The sequence below is a fragment of the Macaca thibetana genome, chromosome 7 (genome assembly GCF_024542745.1).
Source record: "Macaca thibetana thibetana isolate TM-01 chromosome 7, ASM2454274v1, whole genome shotgun sequence".
In the NCBI taxonomy this organism is placed as follows: Eukaryota; Metazoa; Chordata; class Mammalia; order Primates; family Cercopithecidae; genus Macaca; species Macaca thibetana.
Window position 1 is genome coordinate 133,997,822 of NC_065584.1, and position 16,536 is coordinate 134,014,357.

At 36.4% G+C, this 16,536-nt stretch overlaps 2 protein-coding genes across 4 annotated transcripts in view; one reads left to right on the forward strand and one right to left on the reverse strand.

Annotated features, from left to right (window-relative positions):
• The window catches only part of COPS2 (COP9 signalosome subunit 2), a 495,307-nt gene extending 490,912 nt beyond the window's left edge, over positions 1-4,395 (reverse strand). The window contains exon 1 of the mRNA XM_050797221.1: positions 4,224-4,395. Coding sequence (XP_050653178.1) covers positions 4,224-4,286 — 63 coding nt within the window. The 5' untranslated portion in view covers positions 4,287-4,395. The remainder of the gene's footprint in view (positions 1-4,223) is intronic.
• DTWD1 (DTW domain containing 1) overlaps positions 1-16,536 on the forward strand; it is a 35,431-nt gene that overhangs the window by 3,540 nt on the left and 15,355 nt on the right. For all 3 annotated transcript variants that reach the window (XM_050797207.1, XM_050797209.1, XM_050797208.1), the window contains 3 exons: positions 494-812; positions 7,416-7,559; positions 10,060-10,318. In XM_050797207.1, the coding sequence (XP_050653164.1) occupies positions 549-812; positions 7,416-7,559; positions 10,060-10,318 (667 nt within the window). In that variant the 5' untranslated portion in view covers positions 494-548. The remainder of the gene's footprint in view (positions 1-493; positions 813-7,415; positions 7,560-10,059; positions 10,319-16,536) is intronic.

The window sequence follows — 16,536 nt, forward strand, 5'->3', positions numbered from 1 at the left end:
ATTTAGTTGTATATGTATATGCACACTTGTACACACACACACACACATATGTAGTGTGTGTTTTAAGTTGGAGAGGGCTATATCTTTTAGAACATAACCAACTAAATTTTGCCAATCCCACTAGAATCTTCTATTTTTCATTAATGTCAGTTCAAAGTCAGAGCCAACAGGTTAAATACGTTCCTGTCTGATGCTAACATGAAACCATTGCATTCCTAATATCTGGAAAACAAAATTGCCATCTCTGGAACAAAAAAAGCATTCTTGAAAAATGGATTCTCAGTACCTGAACTTTATATTTGAAATACCTTTGAGTTTATTGCTTTTAATCTTATGTTTTAAAGTATGCCAATTTGGTGGTTTAAAACATGTTTAATAAGTACTAAAACAGCACACAATTGTGACTTAAGTTGAGTAATTTTCTTTGTAGACTGAGTAAAATGTTTTCTGTTTTTATTTTGCCTTCTCTTGACACTTTTTTTTTTTTTTACAGTGCACCTATGATATGTGTTTTAGAAATAGCTGTTAAACTTTGGTTTGAATGAAGAATGTCTCTCAATTCACCTATATTTCTCAAACGAAGTGAAGAAAATAATTCAAAATTTGTGGAAACAAAACAGTCACAAACTACTTCCATAGCTTCAGAAGATCCCCTTCAAAACTTATGTTTAGCATCTCAAGAAGTTCTTCAAAAAGCTCAGCAAAGTGGGAGATCAAAATGTCTCAGATGTGGTGGTTCCAGAATGTTCTACTGCTATACATGTTATGTTCCAGTTGAAAATGTACCTATTGAACAGATTCCACTTGTGAAGGTTAGTAAGAAATTTAATTGTTTGAAAGTATGAAAATAGATTTTTAAAAAACATGTATACCTACTCTAATTGATAAACTTAATAAATAATGTTATTATTTATTAAGTTCCTGTCCCTGTGTCCTTCCCTTATTGGCTAGAGTTGGACCGCACAATCTAAACTGATTCCAGTTGGCTAAGACTTAAACTTTTCCAAATAGGGTAAATGCACGATTTGTAAAAGGAGGAGTTAGGAGTGGTCTGTCCGTTATAGTATAAGGCATTTCTGGACATGTTTGGGCATGTCAGGGCACAACAAGAGTGGGAGGGTTGCTTGCAGGCTGGAAACGAGAGTACAAGGAGCTTGGGCTTCTGAACAAAGAACAAGAACATCGCACAAGTAAACCTTTTGAAGAGGAATTTATCATTGCTAACATTATGAAAACGAAGTGTATTTATGGAAAATTTAGTCCTGCAGACTACTAAACCTCTTGGTGTTTTTAATGAAACCCATTAATTTTTCATTAATGATTTAATTTATTTACAATATAAGAAAAAAATGTGTGATATAAACATATGAATACTAAAAAATAAGTTTATAGACACCCCGAAGGAGCTCCAAAAACTCATGTCTTTGGACTGCTTCTTGAGAAAACACTATTCTAGTAGAATTAGAGTTGATTTTTACCTAGGATTTTGTTACTTATCCTATACATGGGGATGGAGTAGATTTCATTGACCAAAATGAAAATAAAGTAAAATTTGAAAACTAAGACCAATTCCCTGGGCTGTGTGATTTTAGAGTGATTTTAAGCCTGATTTAAAAGGTCATTCGAATTGATTGCTTACCTTTATAGTTTTTGGTGTTTACCAAGACTACTTTTGTATAGGTAAAAGGTCTGTAGAACATCATGTCTGCATAATCAAAGAAGAATTTATTATATATATGTTAACTTGTCTAACAGTATCCCAAACTTTAGGAGTAAATCAATTAATGTATAAAATTTGACTACTGTTTATTAACACTTTAGAGAGACTAAACTCTACACATGGACTCATTAGAACTTTCCAGTAAAAAAAATGAGTTGTAGCTATATTTTAAAATATTTGTTTTGATGATTTTAAATTTCATTTAAATTTGAAGTAAGAAAAGTACTTTGACACTCATATTTTATTTGAATTTCAATTTAGCCTATATCATCTTGGCCAGTCCATGGTCTCCTCTGCGTCTAAAATCACATATATAGGCTAATGGAAAGTTTACTAGCCAAGAATAAGTAAGTGTGGAATTTAAGCTTCACAGTTTGCTCAGAAAAACCAAGAACTTGAGGGTAATAATTATTTTCAAGTTTCCCATTATCTTACAGGAATGTTACATTTTGAAGTATGGTTTTTGAAGTATACGTAGAATTATTATATCTTACATTTCTCTCATAGCCACATAAAGAAGGGATTCCATTAAAAGTTTTATCCTAAGGTGTATTATATTAAAAAATGGATTGCATATTATAATAATAAAAATCAGTAATGTAGTTACAGGGCTGATATTTTCATAGATATTTAATATTAGAGGGTATTTTCCAAATCAGTGGTCTAATATACACCATTTAATAGAAATGACTCAAGACATTAGTGTTTGATCATCTCTAGATGGTCTAGACTGTGCAGAGTTTTCTAAAGTGTTTATATTTTAATGGCCTTGTATGAAAGTTGATACTTTAATATACATTAATGGTAATAACAACTCTGCAAAATGTTCTTTCTAATTTTTATTTTTATTTTAACAAATCATTCAGCATTTGCTTTTAGATAGCCTACTTAGAAAGGGAGGATGACAATATAATGAGTAATTCCCTCCCAATTTTAGTCTAGGGAATGCATTCATAAATATAGTCATATGTCTCCTAATGACAGGGATACATCCTGAGAAATGTGTCCTCAGAAATGAGTCGTTAGGCAAATTCACTGTTGTGCGAACATCTTAGATGTACTTACACAACCTTCATAGTATAGCCTACTACACACGTGGGCTATACCTATGGCTCCTAGCCTACAAAATCTGTTCAGCATGTTGCTGTACTGCATACTGTACGTAGTTGTACACACAATGATATTAGTGTATCTAAACAAATATAAGCATAGAAATGTACAGTAGAAGTACAGTATAAAAATAGTAATCTTTTATGGGCACTTAGCATGAATGGAGTTTGCAGGACTGGAAGTTGTTCTTGGTGAGTCAATGGTGAGTTATGAGTGAATGTGAAGGCCTGTGATATTACTGTACACTATTGTAGTTTTTATAAACACTGTATACTTAGGGTACACTACATTTATGAATAATATTTTTCTTCAATAATAAGCTTACTGTGACTTTTTTACTTTATAAGCTTTTTTAAAAACTTGTGATAACACTTAACTTTAAACACAAACACATTGTACAGCTGAACAAAAATATTTTATTTCTTTATATTCTTATCCTATAACCTTTTTCCTATTTTTATTGTTTATTTATTTTTACTTTTTAAACTTTTTTGTTGAAAACTAAGACACAAACACATTACCCTAGGCTTACACAGTGTCAGGATCATCAGTGTCACGGTCTTCTTCCACCTCCACATCTTGTCCCACTGGAAGCTCTTCAGGGGCAATGTATGGAGCTGTCATCTCCTGTGATAGCAATGCCTTCTTCTGGAATACCTCCTTAAGGACCTGCCTGAGGCTGTTTTACAGTTAACATTTCTTTTTTCTAATTAGGATGAGTAACTCTAAAACTAAAAAAATTAAGTGTAGTATAGTAAATACATAAACCAGTAACAGATTTATATTATCATTATTAAGCATTTATTGTATAGCATGCTTTTTTATGACTGGCAGTGCAGTAGGTTTGTTTACATCAGGATCGTTGCAAGCATATGAGTACTGCACTATGGTACAATGTTACAATGGTTACACTTCAGTAGGCCATAGGAATTTAGAGCCTAGAATTTAAAAGGCTCTCTTGGGGAAAGTTGATAATCCCATGGGAAAATGCTGAGGTCTCCTTGTCAGTAGCATTTTGATAAACTTGGGTGGAAAGATTTGTGGTAAGTCTCTTTTATAAAACATAGGTGTTAGAGAGCTGATTGATATTCTTTACTTGTTTGAAAACAGAACGCCTCTACTAAGACTGCCCTCTGGTCAACACTATTTTTTTTTTTTTTTAAACACAGTTAAGCTTTAATGTCCATACGAAGCCTCAGAGCAGTGTTTTTGTAGCTTGTAAAAAAGCAAAAATTTTTTTTCTTTCTTTCTTTTTTTTTTATTTTTATACTTTAAGTTCTTGGATATATGTGCAGAACTTGCAGTTTTGTTATATAGATATAAACATGCCATGGTGGTTTGCTGCACCCATCATCTACATTAGGTATTTGTCCTAATGCTATCCCTCCCCTAGCCCCCCACTCCCAGACAGGCTCCAGTGTGTGATGTTCCCCTGCCTGTGTCCATGTGTTCTCATTGTTCAACTCCCACTTACAAATGAGAACATGCGTTGTTTGGTTGTTTGGTTTTCTGTTCCTGTGTGGTCAACACTATTATTGTTACTCTGTACTCTTGTCATCATTTAAGAAATAATCTTCTTTTAACATGTGTGAACTAGAACACAAACATGGATTTCCATGATTTGATCTGTTTCTGTGCTTTGATTTTATGATGCGAGAGATCTCATGCTCATGGAGAACTAACAATACCTGGATTGTGTACAGGTTTTGCATAATTATACTATGCTTGCAGACTTTAGTTCATAAAGCTTTTTATTTTATCATATAATTAAAAAATAGGCTAGGCACATGATTTATAAAATTTGTCAATAACACTCCTCTGTTCTTAATATAAATGATACCCTCCAAGATAGCTAGCTGGTCAGAAATATTGATAACTTTTGGAATTTTCAACTTTACTCATCAGTCATATAAGAAGGTCACTTTTATGATCTGCTTTCTTTTTCTTTTCTTGTCATGATCTGCTTTTTTTTTCTTTTCTTATTTCCTACCTTCCCTGGGCTAAGATAATACTGACATGGTGCTCAGGGACCGTAGGGAGAGGGAAAATAGTGTCAACTGAAACCGATCGTCATGAGGAAATTCTGATGTAGTGTTCAGCCAGAAGTAGACTGACGTAAAATCATTTGTGAACTGCCTACTTAAATGGTAAATGTTCCGTAATTAGAAGTTGGTTTGATGATTAGAAGCAATTGGGCCTAACTTATAAATGATCATTGGGCCTAACTTATAAATGATCATTGGGCCTAACTTATAAATGATTGCTAGGCCTAAGCAGGGAGAGTAGGAGATACAGTGTTTGAAACCCTAATTGAAAACTATTTGTAGGCCAAGGTCCTCCTGGGGTGTGTTATTTTTACTGTTCTGTCCCCAACATAATTGTCCAGGGAGAAAAAAATTTGAAATTGGAATTATTTAGTAGCTGCTCCATTCAAAAATAGCTTTGGAACTAATGACACACACACAACATGGAAGAGCCTCAAAATAACTATTCTTAGCTAAAGTCAAATGAAGAATGTACATTGTATGATTTCATTTATATAAAATTCTAGAAAGTACAAACTATAGTGGCAGTGGATTACTGATTGCCTGAGGAGGGCAGTGGTTGATGGTGAGAGGAGAAGGAAGAAGAGCATGAGAAGACTTGATAATGGCAAATCATTATTTTGACTGTAGCAATGGATTCAAGGATTTAATGTATGTTAAAACTTATTAGATTGTACACTTTAAATATGTACAGTTTAAGACGTAAGAAAAATAGTTTTGTCCTCCAGGGTAAAATAGTGTGCCCAGGGTAAATTCCTAGAATCCTACTTATTTAGTATGGGATGGGAACTTGGAGATGGTGGGAACTACTAAATAAAACAAAAGGTCATTTAAAAGCTGAAGTCAAGAACACATCTCCAGAGGGTTTCTTATATATAGTAAGGGAGATGTGACCTAGCATTTTTTTCATAATCATGGCTGAATGCAGTGCTTGTATAAGCATTACAAAGAGAGCTAAACCAAAAAGCCAAAGTGAAATAAGAAAAATATAATTTAAGAAATCCAAGAGAATATTATTTTTGCATAGAGACATGTTACAGACAACATCTATAACAAATAATGAAACTTTAAGGGAAATACTTAGGCAACAGGGGTCCCCAATCCCCAGACCACAGACCGGTACCAGTCCTAAGGAACCAGGCCACACACGAAGAGGTGAGCTGTTGGAGAGCAAGCAAAGTCTCTCTCTGTATTTACAGTCACTCCCCATCACTCACATTACCACCTGAGCTCTGCCTCCTGTCAGATCAGCGGCAGTGTTAGATTCTCATAGGAGCATGAACCCTGTTGTGAACTGTGCATACAAAGGACCTAGATTGCACGCTCCTTATGAGAATCTAATGCCTGAAGATCTGTCACTGTCTCCCATCACCCCCAGATGGGACCATCAAGTTGCAGGAAAACAAGCTCACGCTCCCACTGATTCTACATTATGGTGAGTTGTATAGTTATTTCATTATATATTATCATGTAATAATAATAGAAATAAAGTGCACAATAAGTGTAATGCGCTCAAATCATCCCCAAACCCTCTCCCCTAACCCTCGTCTAGGGAAAAATTGTCTTTCACGAAACCAGTACTTCTTGGTGCCAGAAAGAATGGGGACTATTTAGGCAACATGATTTTGAAGAGAGTTTTGTGATATAAAGATTACACCTCTTAGACCTATTGTTACTATTTTTTAATTGATAATTATTTAATTTGTGCTGTTGAAAATGTGATGCCGAAAATCACGGTGTTTCCTGCAAAGGATAACAGTTTTGACTTGAAAGTATGTATAAGGAACAGAATTTCAACTTGAATTTTAGGTCTGAAACTTTTTGCCCAAACTTAACATTTCCTTTTAAAATAACATAAGAGGCCGGGTATGGTGGCTCACTCGTAATCTGAACGCTTGGGAGGCTGAGACAGGCGGATCACTTGAGGTCAGGAGTTCAAGACCAACCTGGCCAACATGGTGAAAACCCATCTCTACTAAAAAAATACAACAATTAGCTGGGCATGGTGGCAGGTGCCTGTAATGCCAGCTACTTGGGAGGCTGAGGCAGAATTGCTTAACCCAGGAGACGGAGGTTGCAGTGAGCTGAGATCACACCACTGCACTCTAGCCTGGGTGGCAGAGTGAGAGTCCATCTCAAGATAAAGAAATAAAAATAAAATAAAATAGCATAAAATAGGCAAACCTAGAGTTTATAGGATTTATAAAAATGTCCTTGGCACATATAGTGAAATGCAAAGAATTGGAGTTAATATAACTTAAATGAAAATGACATTGGAGCTTTGCTTTAGGAGAAGATTCTATGTTAAATGAGTTGAAAATAGTTGTCCTAATACATGATTAACAATGCCAAGGAAGAAATTTGGGTTGGTTTTGTAACGATCACCATTCTTAATATTCTGGTATATCTTTTAAACCATATGTGTATTTATAGAAATTTATTGTAAGCTTCCTATTTAGCTTTAAAGACCTTTTTTATTAACATAAAAATTAGAATGTTTATATATTTTTTATTTGTCCTTTTTTTTTTTTTACCTTTAGCTTCCATTGAAGATTGACATCATTAAACATCCAAATGAAACAGATGGCAAAAGTACTGCTATACATGCAAAACTCTTAGCACCTGAATTTGTAAACATTTACACGTATCCTTGTATTCCAGAATATGAAGAAAAGGACCATGAAGTAGGCAACTTAGTTTTTATGACTCTTCACATTGGATATACAAATGAATTTTAACCTCCATTGCCTTTCTGATCTTACTCAAACATAATTTAATATTTTTCTTAATAAAGAATTATGCTTAGGTAGCATTAGACAATATACAGTTTATTTCATTGATATCTTCAAAGATCAGATGATTCTAGACTGCTATGCGTTTTTGAGTCTGCATTTTATAGCTCTTCTGCCTTATTTCTTCACGTTTTTACTCCTTGCCAATATTATTGTGCCTGCTTTTACTTTTTCTCTTCTCCTTCTCCTGTTTGTGCTACATATAGATGATCTAAGTTGATGCAAACTGGGAAACCAGATTACAAATATTGTTGGAATTTCTCTAAAAGAAGAAAGACTGAGTTAGGATATTCAGGAATCCTCCTAAATTAAGAGCTTTAGCGCATAGCCTTTATAACATTTCTTTCAGCTGCTCAGAGGCCTTCCTTAGTCATTTTTAGATTCTTAATTGGTTTTCATGCAGTTGGAATTGTCACATTGGTGAGATATTATGGGTCTTCTTGGAGAAAAGTAATTTTACAATGTGTCTCAAAAAATTAGGCCTTGGGTACTAAAAGAAGCATGTAAAAGCCTTTTGGTCTCTTGGAGGCCATTTGTTGGTGTGGCTAATATAGAAACAAAATTAGAAATTAGTGCATTCATTTGTTCCAGGAAGAACTTGGTAAATTTTTACTTTTCTGTTTATATATCTTTTTTTGGTTGAGTTTATATAAAAAATTATGTTTGTAAATAATATTTGAGTTTTGGATCTAGGAAAATGTTTCTTCTCTGGTCAGCTAGACTCCATTTAAGTTGATTAAATAGAATGGAGTGCTATGTTCTGTAAGGAGATGAGATATGTTTATAATCTAAGAAAATTCAAAAGCCCTGGACTTTGCTAACCGGATATAGGGAGAAATATAGACATGTATTATGAATATTTAAAAACTTTGACAACTTTGAAATTTATAAAATTCAAGGTTTTTGCTTTTTTTTTTTTTTTTTTTTTTTTGAGACAGAGTCTCGCTCTGTCGCCCAGGCTGGAGTGCAGTGGCGCAATCTCGGCTCACTGCAAGCTCCGCCTCCCGGGTTCACGCCATTCTCCTGCCTCAGCCTCCTGAGTAGCTGGGACTACAGGCGCCCGCCACCGCGCCCGGCTAATTTTTTGTATTTTTAGTAGAAATGGGGTTTCACCGTGGTCTCGATCTCCTGACCTTGTGATCCGCCCGCCTCGGCCTCCCAAAGTGCTGGGATTACAGGCGTGAGCCACCGCGCCCGGCCAAGGTTTTTGCTTTTTAACAGAGTTTTGCTCTGTTGCCCAGGCTGGAATGCAGTGGCATGATCCCAGCTTGCTGTAGCCTTAAACTTCTGGGCCCAAGCAATCCCCGTACCTAAGGCTCTCGAGTAGCTGAGGCCATGGGAGTTGCACCACTACTCCCAGCTAATGTTTTTATTCTTTGTAGAGACAAGTCTCACTATGTTGCCCAGGCTGGGCTCGAACTGCTAGGGCTCAAGTGATCCTCTCACCTTGGCCTCCCAACGTGCTGGGATTACAGGCACTGTGCCCGACCAAGACTTTTTGTTACTTAATTTTATTTTATTATGATTTTGTTTTTATCTTTTTATTTTAAAAATTTGTATGCTCATTGAAGAAAATTTGGGAAATAAAGAAACATATGGGGATAAAATTCCCTTGATTCTCCAACGTTTATTCATTTAACAAATATTTACTTGGTGCCTGCTTTGTGCCAGGAGCTGTTCAGACATTGGAAGCTCTAATAATATAAATCTCAGTAAAAATGTGCTGAAAGAAAACAGGTATCATACTTATGTAATTTTTCCTGGAAAGTTAGATTTTTTTCCTTTTAATTTTTCACTGTAATAATATACTTAGATATTGTAAGTGTCTGTGTTTAGGTTTATTTTATTACATTCCCATAATGAAATGGTTGAACCAAAGGGTATGAATAATTTTAAGACTCTTGATTTAAATTGTCAAATTGCTTCCATGAAGAATTATGCTATTTAATCCTGCCCTCAAACCACCATTTCCTCACCAGCATTCACTGTATCATTTGTTTTATCTTTGGCTTATGATATAGATGCAAATGGCATTTAATCATTGAACAGTTTTCAGTGGTTCTTTTACAAAGTATCATGTACTTTGCTTTTTATCTTATGAAAAATTATATAATTCAATCTTTTTATTTCAAGTATGATTAACTTGGCATCTATCAGTCAGTGAATAACTTATTTTGAAATCATAGTTTTAATTAGTATATTATGATTATAAATTACTAGGGGAGAGCCAAAAACTTTACCATACATATTAAAGAACCATATACAATAGAACCAACCTAATGCTTGTTTCTCAGATATGCAACATGTCTTTCTTAAAATTTTAAGTCAATCAAAATTTATATGTTTTGAAGATCATAGTAGCACACTGCTAACCCAATTTTCTTTGTTTTAGGTTGCACTCATTTTTCCTGGACCTCAGTCTATCTCAATAAAAGATATTTCTTTTCATCTGCAAAAAAGGATTCAAAATAATGTTAGAGGCAAAAATGATGACCCTGACAAGCCATCTTTTAAACGCAAAAGAACTGAAGAACAACAGTTCTGTGATTTGAATGACAGCAAGTGCAAAGGCACACCACTGAAAAAAATTATATTTATAGATAGTACCTGGAACCAAACAAACAAAATATTCACTGATGAGCGACTTCAAGGTAAAAAAAAAAAAAAAAAAAATGTTTTTTTGGACTGTTCCTCCCTCAGACTTGTTTTGAAAAAGCTTCAAACTTATAGATAATTTGAAAGAAGAGTTGCATTGAATACCTATACATTTTGCCACGTTTACTTTATTTCTCTATTTCTCTTTATTATATATGTGAGTGTGTATTTATATATTACATATATTTTTGATTGATCAATTAAGTTTCGGGCTTTGTAACACTTTACCCTTAAATATTAAGTATACATTTTCCTTTTTTTGTTTGAGACCGTCCCAGTCTGTTACCCAGGCTGGAGTGCAATGGTGCAATCTTGGCTCACTGCAACCCTCCTCCTCCTGGGTTCAAGTGATCCTCCCACCTCAGCCTCCCAAGTAGCTGGGATTACAGGTGCCCACCAACACACCTGCCTAAATTTTGTGTTTTTAGTAGAGACAGGGATTCGCCATGTTGGCCAGGCTTGTCTCAAACTCCTGACCTCAGGTGATCCTCCTGCCATGGCCTCCCAAACTGCTGGGATTACAGGCATGAGCTACCATGTCCAGCCTAAGTGTACATTTTCTAAGAATAAGAATATTCTCCTATATTAATAAAGAATGACATCTCTTTTATAAACATCCTAATGGTGAACACATTTACTAAGAAGTTAGATCTTCTCTTTTGTTTTTTGTTTTTTGCCTTATAGGTTTGTTGTTGTTGTTTTCTAAGAGGGAGTCTTGCTCTGTTGCCTAGGCTGGCAGTGGCACAATCTTGGCTCACTGCAACCTCTGCCTCCTGGGGTCAGGCGATTCTCCTGCCTCAGCCTCGCTAGTAGCTGAGATTACAGGCACACACCACCACTCCGGGCAAATTTTTTTTTTCTTTTCTTTTTTTTTTTTTTTTAATATATTTATTTTTATTATTATCATACTTTAAGTTCTAGGGTACATGTGCATAATGTGCAGGTTTGTTACATATGTATATTTGTACCATGTTGGTGTGGTGCACCCATCAACTCATCAGCACCCATCAACTCGTCATTTACATCAGGTATAACTCCCAATGCAAACCCTCCCTCCTCCCCCTCCCCATGATAGGCCCCGGTGTGTGATGTTCCCCTTCCCAAGTCCAAGTGATCTCATTGTTCAGTTCACACCTATGAGTGAGAACATGCGGTGTTTGGTTTTCTGTTCTTGCGATAGTTTGCTGAGAGTGATGGTTTCCACCTGCATCCATGTCCCTACAAAGGACACAAACTCATCCTTTTTTATGGCTGCGTAGTATTCCATGGTGTATATGTGCCACATTTTCTTAAGCCAGTCTGTCACTGATGGACATTTGGGTTGATTCCAAGTCTTTGCTATTGTGAATAGTGCCGCAGTAAACATACGTGTGCATGTGTCTTTATAGCAGCATGATTTATAATCCTTTGGGTATATACCCAGTAATGGGATGGCTGGCTCATATGGTACTTCTAGTTCTAGATCCTTGAGGAATCGCCATACTGTTTTCCATAATGGTTGAACTAGTTTACAATCCCACCAACAGTGTAAAAGTGTTCCTGTTTCTCCACATCCTCTCCAGCACCTGTTGTTTCCTGACTTTTTAATGATTGCCATTCTAACTGGTGTGAGATGTTATCTCATTGTGGTTTTGATTTGCATTTCTCTGATGGCCAGTGATGATAAGCATTTTTTCATGTGTCTCTTGGCTGTATGCATGTCTTCTTTTGAGAAATGTCTGTTCATATCCTTTGCCCACTTTTTGATGGGGTTGTTTGGTTGGTTGTTTTTTTGTTGTAAATTTGTTTGAATTCTTTGTAGGTTCTGGATATTAGCCCTTTGTCAGATGAGTAGATTGCAAAAATTTTCTCCCATTCTGTAGGTTGCCTGTTCACTCTGATGGTAGTTTCTTTTGCTGTGCAGAAGCTCTTTAGTTTAATTAGATCCCATTTGTCAATTTTGGCTTTTGTTGCCGTTGCTTTTGGTGTTTTAGACATGATTCCTTGCCCATGCCTATGTCCTGAATGGTATTACCTAGGTTTTCTTCTAGGGTTTTTATGGTATTATGTCTAACATTTAAGTCTCTAATCCATCTTGAATTAATTTTCGTATAAGGAGTAAGGAAAGGATCCAGTTTCAGCTTTCTACTTATGGCTAGCCAATTTTCCCAGCACCATTTATTAAATAGGGAATCCTTTCCCCATTTCTTCTTTTTCTCAGGTTTGTCAAAGATCAGCTGGCTGTAGATGTGTGGTATTATTTCTGAGGGCTCTGTTCTGTTCCATTGGTCTATATCTCTGTTTTGGTACCAGTACCATGATGTTTTGGTTACTGTAACCTTGTAGTATAGTTTGAAATCAGGTAGCGTGATGCCTCCAGCTTTGTTCTTTTGACTTAGGATTGTCTTGGCAATGCGGGCTCTTTTTTGGTTCCATATGAACTTTAAAGCAGTTTTTTCCAATTCTGTGAAGAAACTCATTGGTAGCTTGATGGGGATGGCATTGAATCTATAAATTACCTTGGGCAGTATGGCCATTTTCATGATATTGATTCTTCCTATCCATGAGCATGGTATGTTCTTCCATTTGTTTGTGTCCTCTTTAATTTCACTGAGCAGTGGTTTGTAGTTCTCCTTGAAGAGGTCCTTTACATCCCTTGTAAGCTGGATTCCTAGGTATTTTATTCTCTTTGAAGCAATTGTGAATGGAAGTTCATTTATGATTTGACTCTCTGTTTGTCTGTTACTGGTGTATAAGAATGCTTGTGATTTTTGCACATTGATTTTGTATCCTGAGGCTTTGCTGAAGTTGCTTATCAGTTTAAGGAGATTTTGGGCTGAGACAATGGGGTTTTCTAAATATACCATCATGTCATCTGCAAACAGGGACAATTTGACTTCTTCTTTTCCTAACTGAATACCCTTGATTTCTTTCTCTTGCCTGATTGCCCTAGCCAGAACCTCCAACACTGTGTTGAATAGGAGTGGTGAGAGAGGGCATCCCTGTCTTGTGCCAGTTTTCAAAGGGAATTTTTCCAGTTTTTGCCAATTCAGTATGATATTTGCTGTGGGTTTGTCATAAATAGCTCTTATTATTTTGAGATACGTTCCATCAATACCGAATTTTTTGAGAATTTTTAGCATGAAGGGCTGTTGAATTTTGTCCAAGGCCTTTTCTGCATCTATTGAGATAATCATGTGGTTTTTGTCTTTGGTTCTGTTTATATGCTGGATTACGTTTATTGATTTGCATATGTTGAACCAGCCTTGCATCCCAGGGATGAAGCCCACTTGATCATGGTGGATAAGCTTTTTGATGTGCTGCTGGATCCGGTTTGCCAGTATTTTATTGAGGATTTTTGCATCGATGTTCATCCGGGATATGGGTCTAAAATTCTCTTTTTTTGTTGTGTCTCTGCCAGGCTTTGGTATCAGGATGACGTTGGCCTCATAAAATGAGTTAGGGAGGATTCCCTCTTTTTCTATTGATTGGAATAGTTTCAGAAGGAGTGGTACCAGCTCCTCTTTGTACCTCTGGTAGAATTCAGCTGTGAATCCATCTGGTCCTGGACTTTTTTTGGTTGATAGGCTATTAATTATTGCCTCAATTTCAGAGCCTGCTATTGGTCTATTCAGGGATTCAGCTTCTTCCTGGTTTAGTCTTGGGAGAGTGTAAGTGTCCAGGAAATTATCCATTTCTTCTAGATTTTCTAGTTTATTTGCGTAGAGGTGTTTATAGTATTCTCTGATGATAGTTTGTATTTCTGTGGGGTCGGTGGTGATACCCCTTTATCATTTTTTATTGCGTCTATTTGATTCTTCTCTCTTTTCTTCTTTATTAGTCTTGCTAGCGGTCTATCAATTTTGTTGATCTTTTCAAAAAACCAACTTCTGGATTCATTGATTTTTTGGAGGGTTTTTTGTGTCTCTATCTCCTTCAGTTCTGCTCTGATCTTAGTTATCTCTTGCCTTCTACTAGCTTTTGAATGTGTTTGCTCTTGCTTCTCTAGTTCTTTTTATTGTGATGTTAGAGTGTCAATTTTAGATCTTTCCAGCTTTCTCTTGTGGGCATTTAGTGCTATAAATTTCCCTCTACACACTGCTTTAAACATGTCCCAGAGATTCTGGTATGTTGTATCTTTGTTCTCATTGGTTTCAAAGAACATCTTTATTTCTGCCTTCATTTCGTTATGTACCCAGTAGTCATTCAGGAGCAGGTTATTCAGTTTCTATGTAGTTGAGCGGTTTTGATTGAGTTTCTTCATCCTGAGTTCTAGTTTGATTGCACTGTGGTCTGAGAGACAGCTTGTTATAAGTTCTGTTCTTGTACATTTGCTGAGGAGTGCTTTACTTCCAATTATGTGGTCAATTTTGGAATAAGTGTGATGTGGTGCTGAGAAGAATGTATATTCTGTTGTTTTGGGGTGGAGAGTTCTGTAGATGTCTATTAGGTCTGCTTGCTGCAGAGATGAGTTCAATTCCTGGATATCCTTGTTTACTTTCTGTCTCGTTGATCTGTCTAATGTTGACAGTGGGGTGTTGAAGTCTCCCATTATTATTGTATGGGAGTCTAAGTCTCTTTGTAAGTCTCTAAGGACTTGCTTTATGAATCTGGGTGCTCCTGCATTGGGTGCATATATATTTAGGATAGTTAGCTCTTCCTGTTGAATTGATCCCTTTACCATTATGTAATGGCCTTCTTTGTCTCTTTTGATCTTTGATGGTTTAAAGTCTGTTTTATCAGAGACTAGCATTGCAACCCCTGCTTTGTTTTGTTCTCCATTTGCTTGGTAGATCTTCCTCCATCTCTTTATTTTGAGCCTATGTATGTCTCTGCATGTGAGATGTGTCTCCTGAATACAACAGACTGATGGGTCTTGACTCTTTATCCAGTTTGCCAGTCTGTGTCTTTTAATTGGAGCATTTAGTCCATTTACATTTAAGATTAATATTGTTATGTGTGAACTTGATCCTGCCATTATGATATTAACTGGTTATTTTGCTCGTTAGTTGATGCAGTTTCTTTCTAGCCTCGATAGTCTTTACGTTTTGGCATGTTTTTGCAATGGCTGGTACAGGTTGTTCCTTTCCATGTTTAGTGCTTCCTTCAGGGTCTCTTATAAGGCAGGCCTGGTGGTGACAAAATCTCTAAGCATTTGCTTATCTGTAAAGGATTTTATTTCTCCTTCACTTATGAAACTTAGTTTGGCTGGATATGAAATTCTGGGTTTAAAATTCTTTTCTTTAAGAATGTTGAATATTGGCCCCCACTCTCTTCTGGCTTGGAGAGTTTCTGCCGAGAGATCTGCTGTTAGTCTGATGGGCTTCCCTTTGTGGGTAACCCCACCTTTCTCTCTGGCTGCCCTTAAGATTTTTTCCTTCATTTCAACTTTGGTGAATCTGGCAATTATGTGTCTTGGAGTTGCTCTTCTCGAGGAGTATCTTTGTGGCGTTCTCTGTATTTCCTGAATTTGAATGTTGGCCTGCCCTACTAGGTTGGGGAAGTTCTCCTGGATGATATCCTGAAGAGTGTTTTCCAACTTGGTTCCATTTTCCCCCTCACTTTCAGGCACCCCAATCAGACGTAGATTTGGTCTTTTTACATAATCCCATACTTCTTGCAGGCTTTGTTCATTTCTTTTTCTTCTTTTTTCTTTAGATTTCTCTTCTCGCTTCATTTCATTCATTTGATCCTCAATCGTTGATACTCTTTCTTCCAGTTGATCAAGTCGGTTACTGAAGCTTGTGCATTTGTCATGTATTTCTCGTGTCATGGTTTTCATCTCTGTCAGTTCGTTTATGGCCTTCTCTGCATTAATTATTCTAGTTATCAATTCTTCCACTCTTTTTTCAAGATTTTTAGTTTCTTTGCGCTGGGTACGTAATTCCTCCTTTAGCTCTGAGAAGTTTGATGGACTGAAGCCTTCTTCTGTCATCTCGTCAAAGTCATTCTCCGTCCAGCTTTGATCCGTTGCTGGCGATGAGCTGCGTTCCTTTGCAGGGGGAGATGCGCTCTTATTTTTTGAATTTCCAGCTTTTCTGCCCTGCTTTTTCCCCATCTTTGTGGTTTTATCTGCCTCTGGTCTTTGATGATGGTGATGTACTGATGGGGTTTTGGTGTGGGTATCCTTCTTGTTAGTTTTCCTTCTAACAGTCAGGACCCTCAGCTGTAGGTCTGTTGGAGATTGCTTGAGGTGCACTCCAGACCCTATTTGCCTGGCTATCAGCAGCAGAGG